The 17,492-nt window shown below is 43.4% G+C and overlaps 1 protein-coding gene across 1 annotated transcript in view; it reads right to left on the reverse strand.

Annotated features, from left to right (window-relative positions):
- Positions 1 to 17,492, reverse strand: part of SFXN5 (sideroflexin 5) — a 102,796-nt gene that overhangs the window by 17,758 nt on the left and 67,546 nt on the right. Inside the window, exons 11-13 of the mRNA XM_082482362.1 lie at positions 14,382 to 14,497; positions 12,194 to 12,279; positions 3,128 to 3,245 (exon numbers count right to left, since the gene is read on the reverse strand). Of these exons, the coding sequence (XP_082338488.1) occupies positions 3,128 to 3,245; positions 12,194 to 12,279; positions 14,382 to 14,497 (320 nt within the window). The remainder of the gene's footprint in view (positions 1 to 3,127; positions 3,246 to 12,193; positions 12,280 to 14,381; positions 14,498 to 17,492) is intronic.

Here is a 17,492-nt window from a genome sequence, read left to right on the forward strand (position 1 = left end):
TTGCAAGGAAACTCAGATTTCCTATCCAAGACTGTGAAGAAATGGCTCTGGAGAGACTGTTTCAGATAAATCACTTGCTCTGCTCAGTTGAGCATTCCCACAGTCACTGACCACCGAGATCTCAATGAGATTGTGCAGAATGGGAGGAACGCCCTTTATGCACACTCACTCACATTTATAATGAATGAAAACGTAACTGGAAGACTGATCAGACCAGGCTGCTATGGAGAACCTGATTCCTTGGTGTCAACAGATGTGAGGTCCAGCTGTACACATGGAGCGAACTCCAGTTGAGTGGAGCCGAGACCCCAGTAGGTAATGAGCGATACCACCAGCTGTAATGGTTTCTCTTCGTTGACATGAAGCGTGGGCAGAGAGCACGTCATTCTGTTTGATCTACTAATCAGCACTGATTCATGTTTACACGGCAGATAACATCTCATCTGCTTTTAGAAGGTCATTTTCAAGTGATGCTGTATGGTTTCAGTATTGCCTGATGCCTGCAATTTGAATATCCCTTGAAGGAAGCCAGACCTTAATTTTCCTTGTGGGCTAGAATTCATTCAGCTGTTAGCATCAACATAGTTTCTCAAGCTGAATATCAGGCACTATACGTTATAAACTATCTGTCATCCATAAAGCTATGATATAAAAGGCAAAAAGACCTTGTCAGCTTCATTTTTAGATAAAGAAACTAAGGCAATGAATAATTATTTTTGTAGAGCCCAAGTGTTTAACTCTGAAGGCCTCAGATTCTGGTACCAAAACTTTAGTTCCCACTGACCTTAGTAGGCACCTACTATGTCAGAGAAGCCCATGCCAAGGAATACCTACACAAAATACTGGAAATGTACAAAATGCTAAATTTCAAAACAGAATTGTAGGGTGAGTTTCATGTCTATCTTGAAAGAATGGTCTAGTTTGGCCAACACTATTAAACATGTGCATCGTCAGTGAGAAGGGAGAAAATACACAATGACTGCTGCTTAAGCCTTGAGATGACACAAAGTCTGGGAAAATGGTAAATAATTAAGAACCCAGGTCACTGATACAGCGGCCTCTACATACATAGAAAATAAGTCAATGTGCAATGTACTATGGTGAAACATAAAATTGCCTCTGGACGCAAATAGTGCACCTATGGCATGGGGCACCATTTTGGGAGAACAGTGGCAATATCACCTTTGGGGTAAATGAGTTTGGTGGTACCTCCTGTGGTCTTGCTTCCCTGACTACCTTGAATGGAAACCTCCCAGAAAAGGCCACGGCTACCTTCTGATGGGTGAAGCTCCTTTCCCTGGGAATAGGAGCATAAGGGATGCTCTATATCCAAGTGTCCTTCCAACAGGAACTTTGGACATACTCTGGGCATGTACCTTGAATGGGTGTGAGACCTGGAAATACTCCTCAGTCTTTCATAGCCAAAGCCTCTAAGCAGAATTTGGGATCACAACAACAAATTATGGACAGGGAGCTAAGGTTGAGCTCATGCCAAAATGACCAACATGCTCTGTGGATGTATGAATTCAAGTAGAAGCCGGCAAATCACATTGCTTCTTGCAACTGGTACTTGTGCAACTTCTTACTGGAATACTGTGTCTGGTTTTTATGGAAGTCCTCCAAAAAGGATGTTGACTAATTAGAAAAAGTTTAAGGAAGAGCCATATGAATCATTAAAGCTTCAGAAAACACGTCTTTTAGCAAGAGACTCAAAGACTGAGATATATTCAGGTTCTTAAAGAGAAGATTAAGGGACAGTTTTATCTCAGCCTGTAAACAGCTAGAAGGACAACAGAAAATTTGTAACAGGTTTTTCAGTCTAGCAGACAAGCGTACAACAAGACTCCTTGGCTAGAAGTCGTGGATAAACCCATCCAGACCAAAAAAAAAAATGGAATTAACCACCAGAGACTGTGATACCAATTGCTGATCAACTGTTCTAGTTGGCACAAAAAACTTCAGCATAGCCCTTTGCTCTGCTTAATAGAGGTTTTACCACATTGTAATAGTGACTCTCCCTGTAAATGTACAAATTTACAATCTGCAAATCTATAAGCTACAAACACTGAAGGGTCAAAATTAATGACTTACAAAAAAAAAAACCAAAACACAAATCCACCTTAGCAATTTGTTCAACTAACTTAAGTATGAGTGATTTCATTAGTCATTCTGCCTGTTTCCTTGGCTAGCTTTCCTCTGTTCACCCCCAGGCTGTGTCTTCCCAGAGCCAGGCTAGATGACGAAAAGGCAGAAACCCTCAAAGAAGCCCTGGAAAAGTACATCCACATCAAATGTGTATCCCAGGCTCTTTGCTTAATGGACAAAGACTTGTTTTCATTATGTTAACACCAAGGAAACAGCACTGTCATGGGAGAGGGTGAGCTGAACCATGTTCTCCCCAGTGCAGCTCAACTCTGACTAAGGTCACATCCCCAGACAAGACAGGACGAACCCAGCTGGAGTCTCAGAGCAGCGGTCATCAGTCAGAAACACCAACATACCTTGACTTGTGATCTGACCAGACCTGACCTGAGTATCACTGAAGAGATACCCTCCGTGCTAGCCAAGACACTCCTCTGACTGGCGATCAAGCAGGTAGAACATTATCCTCATACATTAAAAAAAAAAAAAGCCTTATTCCAACCTGGTTGTCCCCCTGATTCCTGGTGTTTTGATTACTATACAGTCTAAACGTCCTCCACATGCAAGAGATCTGGAGCAGACAACCCCTGTGGGAGAACAACGAATGTGATGGAAGGGAGAAGGATCACACATGACCCTCCCTTGTCTTTAAAAGGTGCCTTTGCTGGGTGGAACCAATGTTTCTTTGTTCAGTTCCTCCTCTGTTCTCTTGGGAGGTACATCCCACCACACGATCCAAACACTGGTTAGAAGTATGGAAAAGCCACGTGATATTAATCTGTGCTATACCAGCATATGTTAACAGGAGGGACTAACATAACCATCACTTGCCCAGTGAATCTGCACTTGTTCAAATGAATAAGACAGCAACTGACTTCATCTAAAAACAGAGGAGGCCCCATAGGAATGAGACTAGGAAGGCAAAACAAGCAATGACATTGGTAAGCCCCTCTGAGACAACCCACCACAGTGACCAGACACTGACCTCGGACATCTGCGGGAAGAGACTGATGGCCAAGGGGAGGGCCAGGCCAAAGGCAGCGAGGCACACAAGGCTTTGGACTGGGAGAATCATCCGGGGACGGGACCTCAGGAGTGATGTTCTGGAAAGGAAAGGATTTGTCAGACATTTCATAGACCAGGTGAGTGCATGCCATCATCAAAACGGACACCCAGACCCGCTGGTCTCCCTCTGCCTAACTGGTCTAGGTTCCTTCTTAGTAGGTCATCAACAATTTCACCCACAAAAGATCCCGAGTCCTGCATGCTGTGCTTTTGCATCTGCTGGGGTTACACAGCCCATGCCAACCTAAGTGCTCACTTCTCCCAAATTAAAACAGGATCGTTTCACACACACATCTTCCATTTCAAACCATCTCACACTGGAGTAAATGGCACATGAGGTGATCTGGCCGCATGCAGGTGTCACCTGCATTAAGACTTTGGAGACTATGTTGAGTGAGCAGAAGGAAGTTAGGTTCTTGAGAGATATTGTGAACTTTGTCGGCCCTATCACTAAGTGGTACTGAAAAATACACATGACTTTGTTAATGGGGTAATAAAGTAGTAAACTTGACAATACCTTAATTTGTTAAAAATCAAACATGTGCACAGTGGGTGATAAAGATATTTTAACACTTGCTGTCCCCAGGGGATATTTATGAGTTCAAGACTTGTTAACAGCAAACACTTTAAGATACCTGCAAGGTCAGGTTCTGACAATGACCCATTAAGTGATCCTTCTGATGCAATTAACACCAAATGACAGGGACAACATTTAGCTGGTAGAAGGTGGCATGTGATGTATATTCCAGGATACAGGACCTCGGACAGTTTACAAATGTTTAGGGGGAAAGTGTAATTCTTGAGGGGTTTGTTCTGGAGCTATTTACACCAAAAGGACACGTCATTCAACTTTTTTCTACCAATCTGAAACAACTGAGAATACAAACCAACAACTTGGTAGTGAGTTTTGTTTGAGTATTTGGTGTATATTAGCAACACTGAAAGTCAGCAGATTCGCTGCTGGGTCATCAGCTATGGCCTTAAGTCCTAATGTGCATCTCTGCTCTGTCCACCCTGATCTTGAGGATGCCAATGCTTCATGGTGTCCTGCCATCAAACATGGGCAAAGATCTGCTACTTAATGCCTTTCCACTAGGATGATAACACAGGAGTTGCCTTTTGGTCAAGGAAGGTACAATCAGTTTATACTAACTGCTAAACATCACTGTGGTTGCTATTACCAGGGTTTTAAAAAGCATTTCTAATCCAATGTGCACCATTCACAAGGTGCCCACCAAAACCAAGAGAAGCAACCCTTCCCACATCAGGGCATGCTGCTAGCCAGCTTTGGCACGCGCACAAGTGATTTTGCAGGCACATCTCCCTGTGCAGCCTGTGCCTGTAGCCAATGCAAGATAACAGACTACCTCAGCCCCCGTCTACTCCACGTTTACTGCAGGCTACAAACATGCACCTGATGAATTATAACAGAGCAGCTGATGTGTGGGAACTTGTTACCCTGCTGTACGTTGTCTGTGTGTCTGAACATTCAGACTCTTCACCCTTTGCTAGCAATGCTTGCTGAAAGCTGTCTTCATCTTGAGAAGGTTTGGGGGAAGTGGGGAAGCAAAACAAGATCCAGAGCCTTAACTCCTCCAGTATCTCAGCTCCTCACTAATAAGCTATCGAGACGGAGTTGATCCTATCAATTTGTGCTGTGAAAGCCAAGCTTCTGTTCTCCAATATTTAGCTACTTTGTTTTGCATAGAGCATGATCTAACTCCTGCAGAAGTCCACAAGGATTTTGCCCAAGTCAGCAAAGCAGGATAAGAGCTCTTTAACAAATGCAATGTTCAAGAACTGCTATCAATAAGCTGTGATAACTAGTCCCTGGGATGCAGAGGGGCAACTCCTGGAACTGATTTATTCTCCTGCTTAAGCTGTCGTGATCCATGAGAGCCCTTGCTGAGAAAATCATATGACCAGCATCCTTCAAGCCTCCCTGGAGTACAGTTTAGAACCAAGACATCACTGCTTATACCACCCCTGACATCTTAATTTGGAAGCTGCACCCTCTTTAATTATTGCCCTGTTGGGGACCTTATAATCACCCAAGTAAAAACTCAACCAATTTAAAATGATCCCGGGTACAGTCCCCAGGTGTGATTTCCAGGAGTGCTTCAAACTCAGGCCAGTTCAAATTACAATGGCTAACCTTCTAATTAAGAAGAGTTATGGCTTGATTTAAAAGGAGAACGGACTAATTAACACATGTAGTGTAATGTCTTAATTGGGATCCAGATTCTAAAATTTGTGTAGTTCAGAATAAATGACTCATAATTAGTCAAGAGGTCCACTTTTCCTCTGTCTCTAGGATCTTTGCTCTTGACACAGATCTCAGAAGAATATTAAGTTAAATATTGCATGCTGCATGTTAGCTGTCAAATGCAATCAAAAACCCTTTTTTCACCCATTAGCCCCCCATCGGAAGTGAATGATTAGACATTTCCAAAGGGTTTAATTGCAGAGTATTATAGCAGATTAAAAATAAATAATATTAATATCCATTTGTTGAAGAGTGAATTAGTTTACAACACTGTCCTGTGTGCTCTGCCACGGGGTTCAATCAGGGAAGCGGAGACCTGGACCTTTAGATCCCCCTGATAGCCCAACTTTGCCATTGGCATCTTCTGGAGCAGACTGCTACATTCACAACAGCAAATATTATCTTACCCTACCAGTAATTCTGTTGTTGAATTGAGTACTTAAAGCTATTTTCATACAAAACCAGCAGTTTGACAGACTGTCACCATGTACACAGGACAGGACTGGCCAGGCTCTGAACCAAACCTTGGTGCTCAGATTAGACATCATGGGATTGAAAAGTTTGCATCAAGAGAAGGTCTCACATTGGAAATCTGCAGGAAGATGATAATATGTATGTTTTATTGTTCCCAATTTTAGAACCCAAATTTTTGGCACCAATGGTCTGCCTCACTAGTATAAGTGATCCATATTTATACATCGACCTTTGGATGGCAAAGAATATGTATTTTTGCTTACTTTTACTTCCCTCCTCCTCTGTCTTTTTTTTTTTTTTTTTTTTTTTTTTAAGATTTGTTTCTTTACTCCCCTTCAAAGCCCCCTAATGCCTATTCTTTCTGCAATTTGCCTTCATAAAATTTGCCTAGCAGATATTAAAAAGGCAGTACCGCGCTGGGGAGCTTCTGGCTTACTGATCCTAGGTAGCACTTACTGCTAGCAGATATACCTAAACCAGCTAGACCTTACGGATAACATTTCAATATGCATGAGTGTGCGTGTACGTAGGTATATACACAGACACACGCATACTTGTACAGACAGTACATCTGCTCTGCAGAGACAGTGTGTTGTAGATCTTGTAAATACACCTTCATTCAACTTTCATCACATTGTTCATTAGTGGTTTAAATTTTGCATAATTTGGCAGCTGCCTCTGGCGTTTTTCAAGAGGTACTGTAATTTATTCCATATGGAAGTCAGTTGCTGTACTAAAAAGGAGTTATCAGGTTCAGTGAACCAGAGCTGTATTTGTCTAGAAGGAGGTGTCAGATGCTAAACTAAATATGACAGGAGTTAACCAAAGTCTCCCAGCTGACAGATTCTGTGGGGTTTCTGTAGTGTTTGGTATAAACAGGTTCAAAGCTAATACATACATTGCAAGACGCCGAGGATGCTGGCAGGGTAAGAAAAGCGCTGGAGGCTGAAGCTCTGGGTATCCCGAGGCATCCCAGGCTCCTCAGAGCCTGGAGGTCAAAACAGCCCTCTGACATGCAAACAAACTTTGAGGTGGTTGTCCTACCCCAGATCCCAGTGCTGCTGAGAACCTCCAAGAGCCGGCACCATACCACATCTCTGCTTCAGAGAGCCCGTCAGGTCTCTCTGCTATCTGCAGAGGGTGTTTCTGAGCTTTTCTCACTCATTTTGGGTCATTTGGGGAATGCTGAACTCTTCTAGCAACCAGTGGCTCTGTCTGCTGTCCTGTCCAGCCAGGCCACCGCTGTCCTCACTGAGAAGCATCTCCTTCTCTTGGCTATAGCCCCAGTGCCCCCTCCAGAGGACACAGCAGATGCAAACAGAATGAGGCTGGGGGATTTTTGTGCTTGATTGACATAATTAAAGGAGCAGTTTCAATGTTTACTCTGGAAACAGCCACAGCAGTTTAAGGTGTCACTGCTGGCAGCTGTTTAGTTTAAACAAATTTCAGCGAGGGTTTAGCTGGACGGAGAGACTTTGCACTTAACAGGAGAAAGAGCACCTGTAGGAAATGTTCTGCACACACTGTCAGAAGGAGAAAATCTCCAGCAAAAGGCCATGAACACAAAATCCAGGAAGGCCTCCTATCTCACACACATTTCTGCAGTGAAAAACATGGTTTAAACTGAAGAAAATGCCCTTCCAGCACCACAAAACCATGGACTTAGCACTGGCTATCCACCAAGTGAATTCATTTTTCATGGTTAAGACTGACTTAGCTAAGCCAAAGCAGCTCTGTAATGCTGATCTAGCCAGGGAGCATCCAAATTTTATGAGGTTTACAGGAAAACAGCCCTGGCAACTGCTATGTGAGGATGTTGACATGCTGTGGCAGCTTTGCCACAAGATCAGGATGGTGTGTAGAAGAAGAAAGAGTAGAAACACTCCTTTTTCATAGACACAACTATTCTGGTCCCTGCTTCTCTCTCAGCTTTTGCCCATTGGCAACAGTTCCAGCTTTCTCTCTCCTCCATAAACACTGCACAGTCAGCTCTAGGCCCTCCTCTTGTCTAGCCTGACATTCACGAGCTCTTGGAGCCCATCCTCAGACCTTCTTCCGCTCTTCAGACCCTCTGTGATTGCTTGTACTGTGAAGCAGAGATGAGGCTTTAGGATAAGGAGATAAGAAGAGCTTACGTTCTTCAATCCCCACTGCCCTGTACTAGCTCAAAGTGTCCACGGCAAACATATTGCTTGTTGACTGAGCTGAGGACTGCTTGTCCACCACATATCCAGACCACATGAACCAAATACCACTGGATTTGTGGTCTTCCACTACAGAGCTCAGCTTACAGGGGAACCTAGGGTTGCACTTACACACAGACCTGGATGGTCTACACATAGACCAGCTGTGGCTTCAACTCTGCAAGGAGTTACAAGTTAGACAAAGACTACTGGAGAAGTCTTGGATGATGGCTATGTAACTGGTGCTTTCTGGGAGAAACCTGTGCCATTTCCCAGATTACATCATAACTACCAGACAAAAGGATTCACAGAAGCATCTGAACAAAGGGAAGTGTTTGAGGTACTGGAAGTCCAACCTAATGCAGTGGATGTAGCTGTCCCACAGCTGTGTCACACATCTGTGACATGGAGATATTAATGAAGTTTCCATTGTCTGCTCCAAAGTCAGCTACATGCCATAGATGAGTCGTCTTCATCTCGTAGATGATGTGAAACCAATATTTTTCCGTATTAAAGTTGCCAACACAGATATTATTTATAAAACTTAAATGAGAATACATCTGCACAAAATAACTGACACCGTGTTCCCCGCATGGCATATGTAGTCTCAAAATAAACATTGATTCTATATGTTAGCTGCTTCAACAGAGCGACCAAGCAGCAGGAAATGCATGAAACATGGGGAAAGAATGGCGCGCTGCGGAGCTCAGCAGTGGGAGGTAACATTGAATTACTTGGAGAGCAGAGAAGGCGGCCCTGGGAGTTAAAATACACAGCAGGCAAAGAGACGAGAGAAGCCAAGAGAGCTGAAAAAAATGGCACAAGAGACGAGAGAGGCAGCTGGGGGAGTTAAAACATGCAGATGGAGAGATGGCTGAGAGAGAGGAAAGACCTGGATCCAAGTGGAAAGACGACGACCAGGAACTGGCCACTTAAAATAAACTTTTCAAATACTGAGATGAAAATGACGGAGTGAGTTTTCCATGAGTCTGAAAACCGCTGCTGGGAGCACGTAGCTTGCTCCTGGGGTGGTGCAACTCCCACTCAACTGCAGCACTGTCACCCACTTCCACCCAGACTTTAACACAAGGCAGGAGAATTGCTCTCCTCCTTCGCCACAGCCCCAAATGCAAATGACTTAGTAGAGGATCCAGATTGCGACTTCTGATTCCAGATCTCCAGCCTCCAAATAATAAGCCGTCACTCTCGTCTTTCTCATTTATAGACACTGAGGATTTCTATAAATAAATTGATAATGCATGCCTTGATATGACTCCCATTAAAAACGCCCTAGTTTAACTAAAATTCTACTAAATTTAAGAAGTTAAACTTTTTGCCAAATGCTCCAAGTTCTTTTCCGAAATGAGGTTTCACCTCTGTGTCCTTCAGTAACCACTTTAAAAGATCTGTGAGTCAACACCTGGACTGCAAATCCCTTGGCTATGGAAAGGGATGCTCTCCGTGTCAGGTGGATGCTTCCATCTCCTACAGTGATACCACCACCTCTAGCTACGGGGCCAAACTGCACTCCACTCCCTATCCCTGTTCTTTCTCACTCACAGGCTTCCAGGAATCCAAAGATATTTGATGGAAAATGAAACAGTAAGCACAAAGCTCTAAGTAGAATTTAGGCAGGTAAAATCAGTGCCCAGACATTTTTATATGTACACAGTTTCATTTAGGGGTGGTGGAGAGGAAAGTATTCTCTTGCAAACCTGAATTAAGTCTTTCTATTAGTCAAAATGATGATGTTTTGAAGATCTCCTGTTTGTCCACGTTTGCTTGACAGATAAAATTAGTTTTGATGTCTTGCACAGTGCACAGGTGCATTTAGTAAAACTCATATAAATACAAGAAGTTATGATGCCCCCAAGTACGAAGCAAATTTTACTAACAGTTTTATTTAAGCTTGTGGATGCTTAGCAAGACACATGATGGTCCTCAGTGTTTCCTGTTGGAGACAATAATTTAGAGAGCAGTTTTCTACAAACTTTGAATTTTGGCACATAAAAATTTTTGTCTGTTCATGTTGATAACCAGAATAGCAAAGAACCTCTGAACCACAGCAATAAAAGTTTGTCCTCTGAAGTGATCTTTCTTGGATGAGCTAATCACCAATGTATGGTTAGACTGAAATCACTGCCCATGTTAAGCCAGCAGTAACACAATGCAGTAACAGCCAGTTCGGTGCAAAGCCTCAGTGCGACAGAAAGGGGGGAAAAAAGAGCTCTGTAATAAAAACATCACAAATCGGTGGCATTTCTGAAGTCTCTGGCATGCGGACAGATGAAAACAGAAGTCCTTTCCACTGACAACAGCAAAGTAGCTTTGATGGGATTATAAAGGCTAGAATCACGCATTTGAATTAGAAGCAGGGAAGCTGCCAAGATGCTGGGGTACAAAGATAAGTGACAATCCCTGTTGTTATACATAACTTTGAGCAAACCCTGAGTAAGGTACTCCAGAGCAAGCACCTCCCCAGCAGATCCTACGGGTAGATCGTGGCCTGGGGGACCCTGTGGGTGACACAGGTCTTGGAGCAGAAAGAGGCTGCAGAGCTTTTGTCAAGAAGGAACATGAAGTGAAAATCAAATGCTTTACACAAAATAAGGGGGACTGTCCTTGTATGTCTCCAGCAGCCATCTCCAAATAGTGGCTTATAGAACGTGTTACCAAGACTGTGCCCTGATGGAGGGAACCACCACAGTCCCTCTGAAAAGGAGACGAAAACAGTATATTTTGGGCAAAAAGGGCTGAGAGAAAAGTTATTTTACAGTTCCCCAAACAGTGTCTGTTGCCCTGTTTCTCCCCACACCCAGGCCATGGGAGGAACCAATCTTGGTGAGAGCCTCCAGGTGCTGGAGGGGTACCAGACTATATCTATATTTTTAAATGTAGATGTTAAAAATCAGTCTCCAAATTTAAAGAAGCAGCCCCGACCCTTCCACTCTTCCATTAAGGAGAGAAAATTGCCCAGGGGCGTTTCTACAAGGGTAAACAAAGGCTAACCAAAGCTATGGGTCAATCCCTAATCGTACTAATTGCTATTTACTTTGTCAGCGGAGTGCTTTAGAGCAGCCATTATCAACAGATTTGTTTAAAGAGTGCTTCCAGCTTGGCTGTCTGGACAAAGGTAGCAAGCCCTTTAGCACCCCCATCTTTCAATGCACTAATCAGTCTCCAGAGGTTGGCAAGGTGATCCTCAACCCACGGATCATTCACACCAAATGAGCTGCTGATGGGTGTCCTAAGGAGCCATAGGGACCCAACAGCTCTGAACAGGCACACAGCATCTCTAGGCAGAAGAAAAAGCAGAGGTGCTGGGAAGCAAGGTGGGAGAATGGGCAATGGACAGGGCAGTCTGGGGTTATTTTTGCTATTAAGAACTTTGATAGGAGATAATTAGACATGAAATAGTAACCCTGCCCTTTCCTGCCCACCTTCCTAGCACTGATGCTCTACAGAGACGTCTACCTGGAGAGATTCTGGCTGAAACTGTGACGGAAAGCAAATTTCTGCTGAATATGTGAAACATATATTCTTCTCAGGAAGTCCAAGCCACAAGACATTATTGAAAGAAAGTACAAGTGAGTTCAAACATGGCATAAGCAAGTCCAACAGTGGCCAAGGTGGTCTGGATGAGGCGTGTGGTCAGCAAGTCCCTACACTCCCTATCACTGGCTGAACACAAGCCGAAACCTTTAGTCTGACCCTGTGTGGCAGTTCTAATACTGGAGGACCGAAAACTTAGACACTTTTCCACTGAATTCAGAGAGTCTGGGCTCACACTGACCCTATAGAATAGGGTTATTCAAACTGCTGGGGTCTCAGAAAGATGACTTAAAACGACCAAATCAGTATAACCACATCAGTATAACACTTTAACAGCCTACGACAATGGTCAAAAATGCTGGAACATGAACATTTTAATAAGCAAAAAAAAAAAAAAAAAAAAAAGACTTTGATGGACTAAGGCTAAGAAATAGCAATGAATGACCGAGCATCTTTTCTCTCTTCCTCTTGAAAAGTCCTCCCCCCCCGTTACATATTACCCAGCACTTACTTTTCCAGTATGGACATAATAATTGGAGGTAGAACCAGTATAGGCATTGGCAGGACCACTCTAGTCAGGGCCGTTTCTAGTAGTGCCTGAAAAGAAAAAACAAACAAACAAACCCAAGACATTTAAAACAAACCTCAAGATGTACCTGCGCTGAGCAATCAACGTGTGGGCACAGAAATGGTTTGGCTGGCCTTTCTTCTGTTGCATATGTGAATGAATGTATCAATACACACTTCGAACTTTGCTATCAGCTATTTGTATACAACCTATTTTTGCTCCGTTGCTACAAACAATGGGCTGGAGCCCATGCTTGGTCACAAATCCAGTGGAATAAACAGAGACACCTAATAGCTTCCCTGATTTCACTTTGTGTGACCAAAAGTGGTCAAACATCGTGTCATAATCCTCTGCAAACATGTTAGTGCTGCCTGGAGGAAGGAAAGAGAGGCAAAACAGCTGCCTGGAAGATGTTGTAAGGTGAAATATCTCAGTATGGGCTGAGCAGCAGCTTCAACCCCTCCTCCTTCAAATGAGTTTCAATTTCAATTACGTGCTGGGGGAATGCAGCGCCTTATTGCCTGCTCCAAGACTTGGTTCTGGTTTTTAATCACTGGTGGTTTATTGCAGAGCACCGTAACACACAGTGCTCTCCTCTTCCAGGAAGACACCCAACTGCAGAGTAACGGTTGTCCCTCCACTGGTGCTTTCTGCCTGGCAAGACTCTCCAGGAAGCAGCAAACAGAACAGCTTGGCAGCACAATGCGTATAAATTGCCCGAGACAAGAGACCTAGAGAAGATCATGGGTGCTGTAGCAAGGTGTATAACCACCACTGTGTCTTCATGTACCTCTTCCAACCACCTCTGCCAGCACCCACCTGGGATGCCCCATGCACTGTGACCACGCATGGGGCTTTGACAGACGTAGGCAGAGGATACTACAGACTTTGGATGGGAATGCTGAAACTTATGCATATGGCCAGGCTTGGGAACACTCAATCCTTCCACATAGGGAGAAGGTCTCAGAAAGGCGCAGATGTGTTACAGTAAGGATCTGCCAAATTTTGCATGACAAAACCCACTACTAAGCTATTCAGGAAGAAGGACTGGGATTAGATGGCAGCTGAGTAGAAGTTCTCAGAAGTTCCAAATTTAATGTTTAAAGTTCACCTAAATCACACTTACAGTACTTTCACTTTTAATATTTATTTTCTATGTTGTCTGTCTTGCCCTCGACCATTAGGATGGAGAGGGGAAGCTGGGTCCTGAAGCCAGTTAATGTAAGTGAGGAAAACTGGCTCAAATAAGTATCTCCAAGCCCTTCAACAGATTGTTTTAAGCTCCCTGTTAAACAACAATATGGAGAGATATTAGAGATCTCCCATTTCTTGCCGAGGACTGTAAATCTGTACATTAATTGCTGTCTATGAAGTGCCTTAAGAGCCTTGGACAGAAGGAGCGAGAGAAATGCCAAGCATTATATTATTAACTCCTCTGCCTGGGCGTGTGCTTTGGTACATGCTTTACATTTCAGATTAAAGCCCACTTGGAAACAACATGCTTCAATCAGATGATGCTCAGAAGACAAAACTATGTAAGAAGGGAAGAAAAGGGAATAATTGCAGGCAGATGGCAGAGAGTAGAAGGTTACAGGGGAAAACAAACCAGGTGTTAGGACAAGGATAAAAACATCTGGCTACCCTTGCAAAGCTTTGGTTGGCAATTGTTAACGCAGTTTTGACATGGCAAGGGTTAAAAAGCTACTAAGCTCGAAAATGAAGTCTTCCTCATTTAGAAAAAGGTGTAAGTTTTCTGCTTCGTATTAAAAATGAACTGCTTACAAGTTTCCACAAAGAAATCCTAAGGCTGTGAATGTATCAGAGTAGTACAGGATCTTCCTGATGTCAGCCTACGTCCTTTCAAACCATCAAGGTCAGTCACCGAATTTTCTTGCATGACACGAGCCCATGTCCACCAGCACACTCAGTTTTGTGGCTACACAACTGCATGTGTGGGTAGAAAGCAGGCATTAAGTTCTGCCTCTTCATTCTTCCCGCATGATGGCTAAAGCTCATCTATTTCTAGCTCTTTCAAGTCATCTATTCCTACAGCTGTGGGATTTGTTGAACCCAAAGGCCAGTTGTGAACAAGCTCACCCGAGTAATCATCAGGAACATCACAGGTACGTACATGTTTTGCAGCAATTCTGGAAGACCCGATAATGTTTCCGTTATTGTCCAAAACATCAATTCCTTCTTCCAGCTCTGTGTGCCTCATCAGGACAACATTGCAGATATTGGCACTAGCTGAGGATGAGAAAAGCATGATGATTAGCAACGCAGCCCTGGTCAATACCAAATGGCAGGCTTCTGTTCGCCGTGACAGCCCTTCAGCTCGCATCAATCTGCCAAGAAGTTTCTGCAAGTCAAGGAGCCACTTTTATACCAAGACAAAGATGTGATTCTTAAGAGGAGAATAATAATCAAGATAATTTTCTTTTACTTGCAAAAGGATCTGCTGCCACAATCAGAAACATAATGATGTAAAGAAATACCAGTATTTCCAGATGTTGCTGTTTGGCCATGCTCCCTACTCCCATAGTGATTCTTCACCTGATGTTTTGATCTAAGCCAAACATGCCTTTGCACTGGGCTACCAGTTGGTCTTGGCCAACCAGGAACAGCTGATGATTGACAGCTGTCTCTTCTGACGGTGTATCACAGAGCTGGTTTTAACTCCGCTTACTAAGTCAGCAGACAAACTCTTCTTAAATAAAGGATTTTAGCAGGTGTGATCAAAATGCACTGCAAGGAATTTCACTGAGCTATGAAGGACAGCTTAGATCCGAGCTCTTAAAAAGGACAGAATTATTTTTTTTAATCAAATAAGACAAGGTTGGGCTGTTTCCATGGTCACATATTCCATTAGTAGGGGTCCTGCTGACTATTTGCCCTTATTTCACATGTTTTAGTGGAAAAATGGACTTATTTTCTAGTAGAGACCTGTTTGTTTGCTTTAACAATATTTTTCTGAACTGTGACACAAACCAGAAGTGCTTTGGAGGACTCTGGTTCCCAACATTCAAATTTCCCAAATATCAGCCCTGCATTCACAGCAGAGGCAGAGGCAGCTCTGGGATCCTTTCTGACAACTCTCCCCTTGCCCAGTCTGTGGCTTTTGTAGGCTTCTTGAGGTGACCCCAAATTTTGCTCCTCAAGTAACATGTTAGACTTGGGGTTGAGGAACATCCTTCCCAGATGCAGCTCCTCTCCAGGGCCCAGGCACTTCTTAAATCTTTCCAAAGAAAAGCTGCTAATCCCTATAAAAGTTTTGGGTTTGAAAAACTGGTATTTTCCAGCACCACCCCACCCCCCATTTTGTTGCAAACTTTCCAAACAGAACTAACACAAACCCACTGTTGTTGCAAGTACCGCTGCTTCCAAAAATGTGTTTCTGTACTGCTTGATGGGTTAATATTCGCTAATTAATCTCAATTCATGTCATATAACAAATGTCTAATTTTTTGAGGGTGGTGGGTGGGTGAGCCCTATACGAATGCAGCTCTCTGCAATCAAGGATGATTTGTGGTGACAAATGCTCCTTACTCTCGAGAATAAGAGGAACATACACACACGCACACTCTGTCTCTCTCTTTAATATTCAAACTACCGGACCACTCTTCCCATCTATCAAAATATCTGTGTTACCAACCCTTCAGCTCCCTAATCCAAGATAAAACTGAAAACAGGCATTTCATTTAAAGCAAGTTTAGATCCTCTTTTTTTTCCTTTTTTAACACTCATATGCCCCATCCTCATAGCTTTCAGTCAAGACTGAACATATAAAAACATGCCAGCAGAGATGCTCTGGCCAAGCCAGGATGCACCAGCACAGGGCTCTTGTGAGACTCATGATGGGGTGTACAAACCTGAAGCTCCCACCACACCTAGATGCTTCTCTAAGTCTCTGGATCCTATTAGGGCTTCATTGACCAGGTTCCAAATTCGAAACCTGATTCCAGGTCTTTCGTCTGAGACAAGCAACTGTCTTAGTTGCTCCTGTTCTGTTTCAGGGCAACACCGAGAAAGCAGAAAAAGCTGCTAATTATGGATAAACTTGGATTTTATGGAAGTCTTAAATACAGGGGGGAATGAGAAATAAATATACAAATAGCAATTTGATTTTCAGAATTTGGAAATAAATTCTGATAATATAGACTGGAAAATACTTCTGTGAAAACACTTAGTGACATAGTGGAAACTGGGTTCAGATACAAAAGCAACCCACTACCCTACTTCTATATGTGTATAAATATCCTTTCTAAACCAGGGTGCTCTCCACGCACTACATACGCCCTTGTGACCACCTAAACACATTTAACAATTTTAACCCCACCCACAAAAAAAAAAAAAAGCTTAGGAAAAGAAATCATTCCTCCTCCTCACTTCCCTGGGTATCTTTCTACCAGTTTTAACTTCCTTCAGTTCAGGTTTGGGATGCCACCTTTGGGAGTTTTCTGTGTTTTTTTTTTTAGCCACTTACATCTCCAGGGAGCATTTCTGCAGATATGGTTCAGTTTTTCAGGCAAAGACAACTATTACATGACCCAGAGAAGACAGACACAACATGTGGAGCATCTCTCAGAGCAGTAAGACCCACCGATTGGTTTTCCCAGTGCCTACCTCAGCTTCCCATGGCTTTACAAGATTCTTTATTGACATCCCTGCTGGGACTCTGGCTGTCTTTCACCTGAGCAGTAGCTGCACTTCCCCAAGTCTCTGTCTCTCATGATCCCTTGGGATGAGACCATAAAGCTTTGAAGCATACCTCCAGTTTTCCAGCTGCTATCAACCAGCGCAGGTCAGCTGAGATTGGTGGGAGAGAGAGGCAAGGAAGGGCAAGGGGAAAACTGCTCAATGGTAGCAGAGCAAGGGCTTTACACCAGCGGCTTGCTTTTCACATAGACAAGGTGAAATTCTGCCCTTTTGCTGGGAGCTGGTAGTTCAAAAGCAACGGGAAGACGCAGCTTAATTAAACAGTTTGTCCAGGTCTGCAAACCAATAACTTGCAGCTTTCAAAACCACAAAACAGCAATTAGTGGGAGGATTTCTGATGTCCTGGCACATAGCGAAGCATGACAGTACACAAATAAAGTAAGAACTAGAGAATTAATTACAGGCTAAACAATTTAATTATGGGTCCTCAATCAATGCCAACACAAGCATAACCTCTTTCTCCTTACACCTCGGTATGAAAACAAATCAACCCGGCAGCAAAGACTTCCCACGTGCCATCTCTGAC

Source organism: Vanellus vanellus (genome assembly GCF_965231255.1).
Source record: "Vanellus vanellus genome assembly, chromosome: 4".
NCBI classification, from domain to species: Eukaryota; Metazoa; Chordata; class Aves; order Charadriiformes; family Charadriidae; genus Vanellus; species Vanellus vanellus.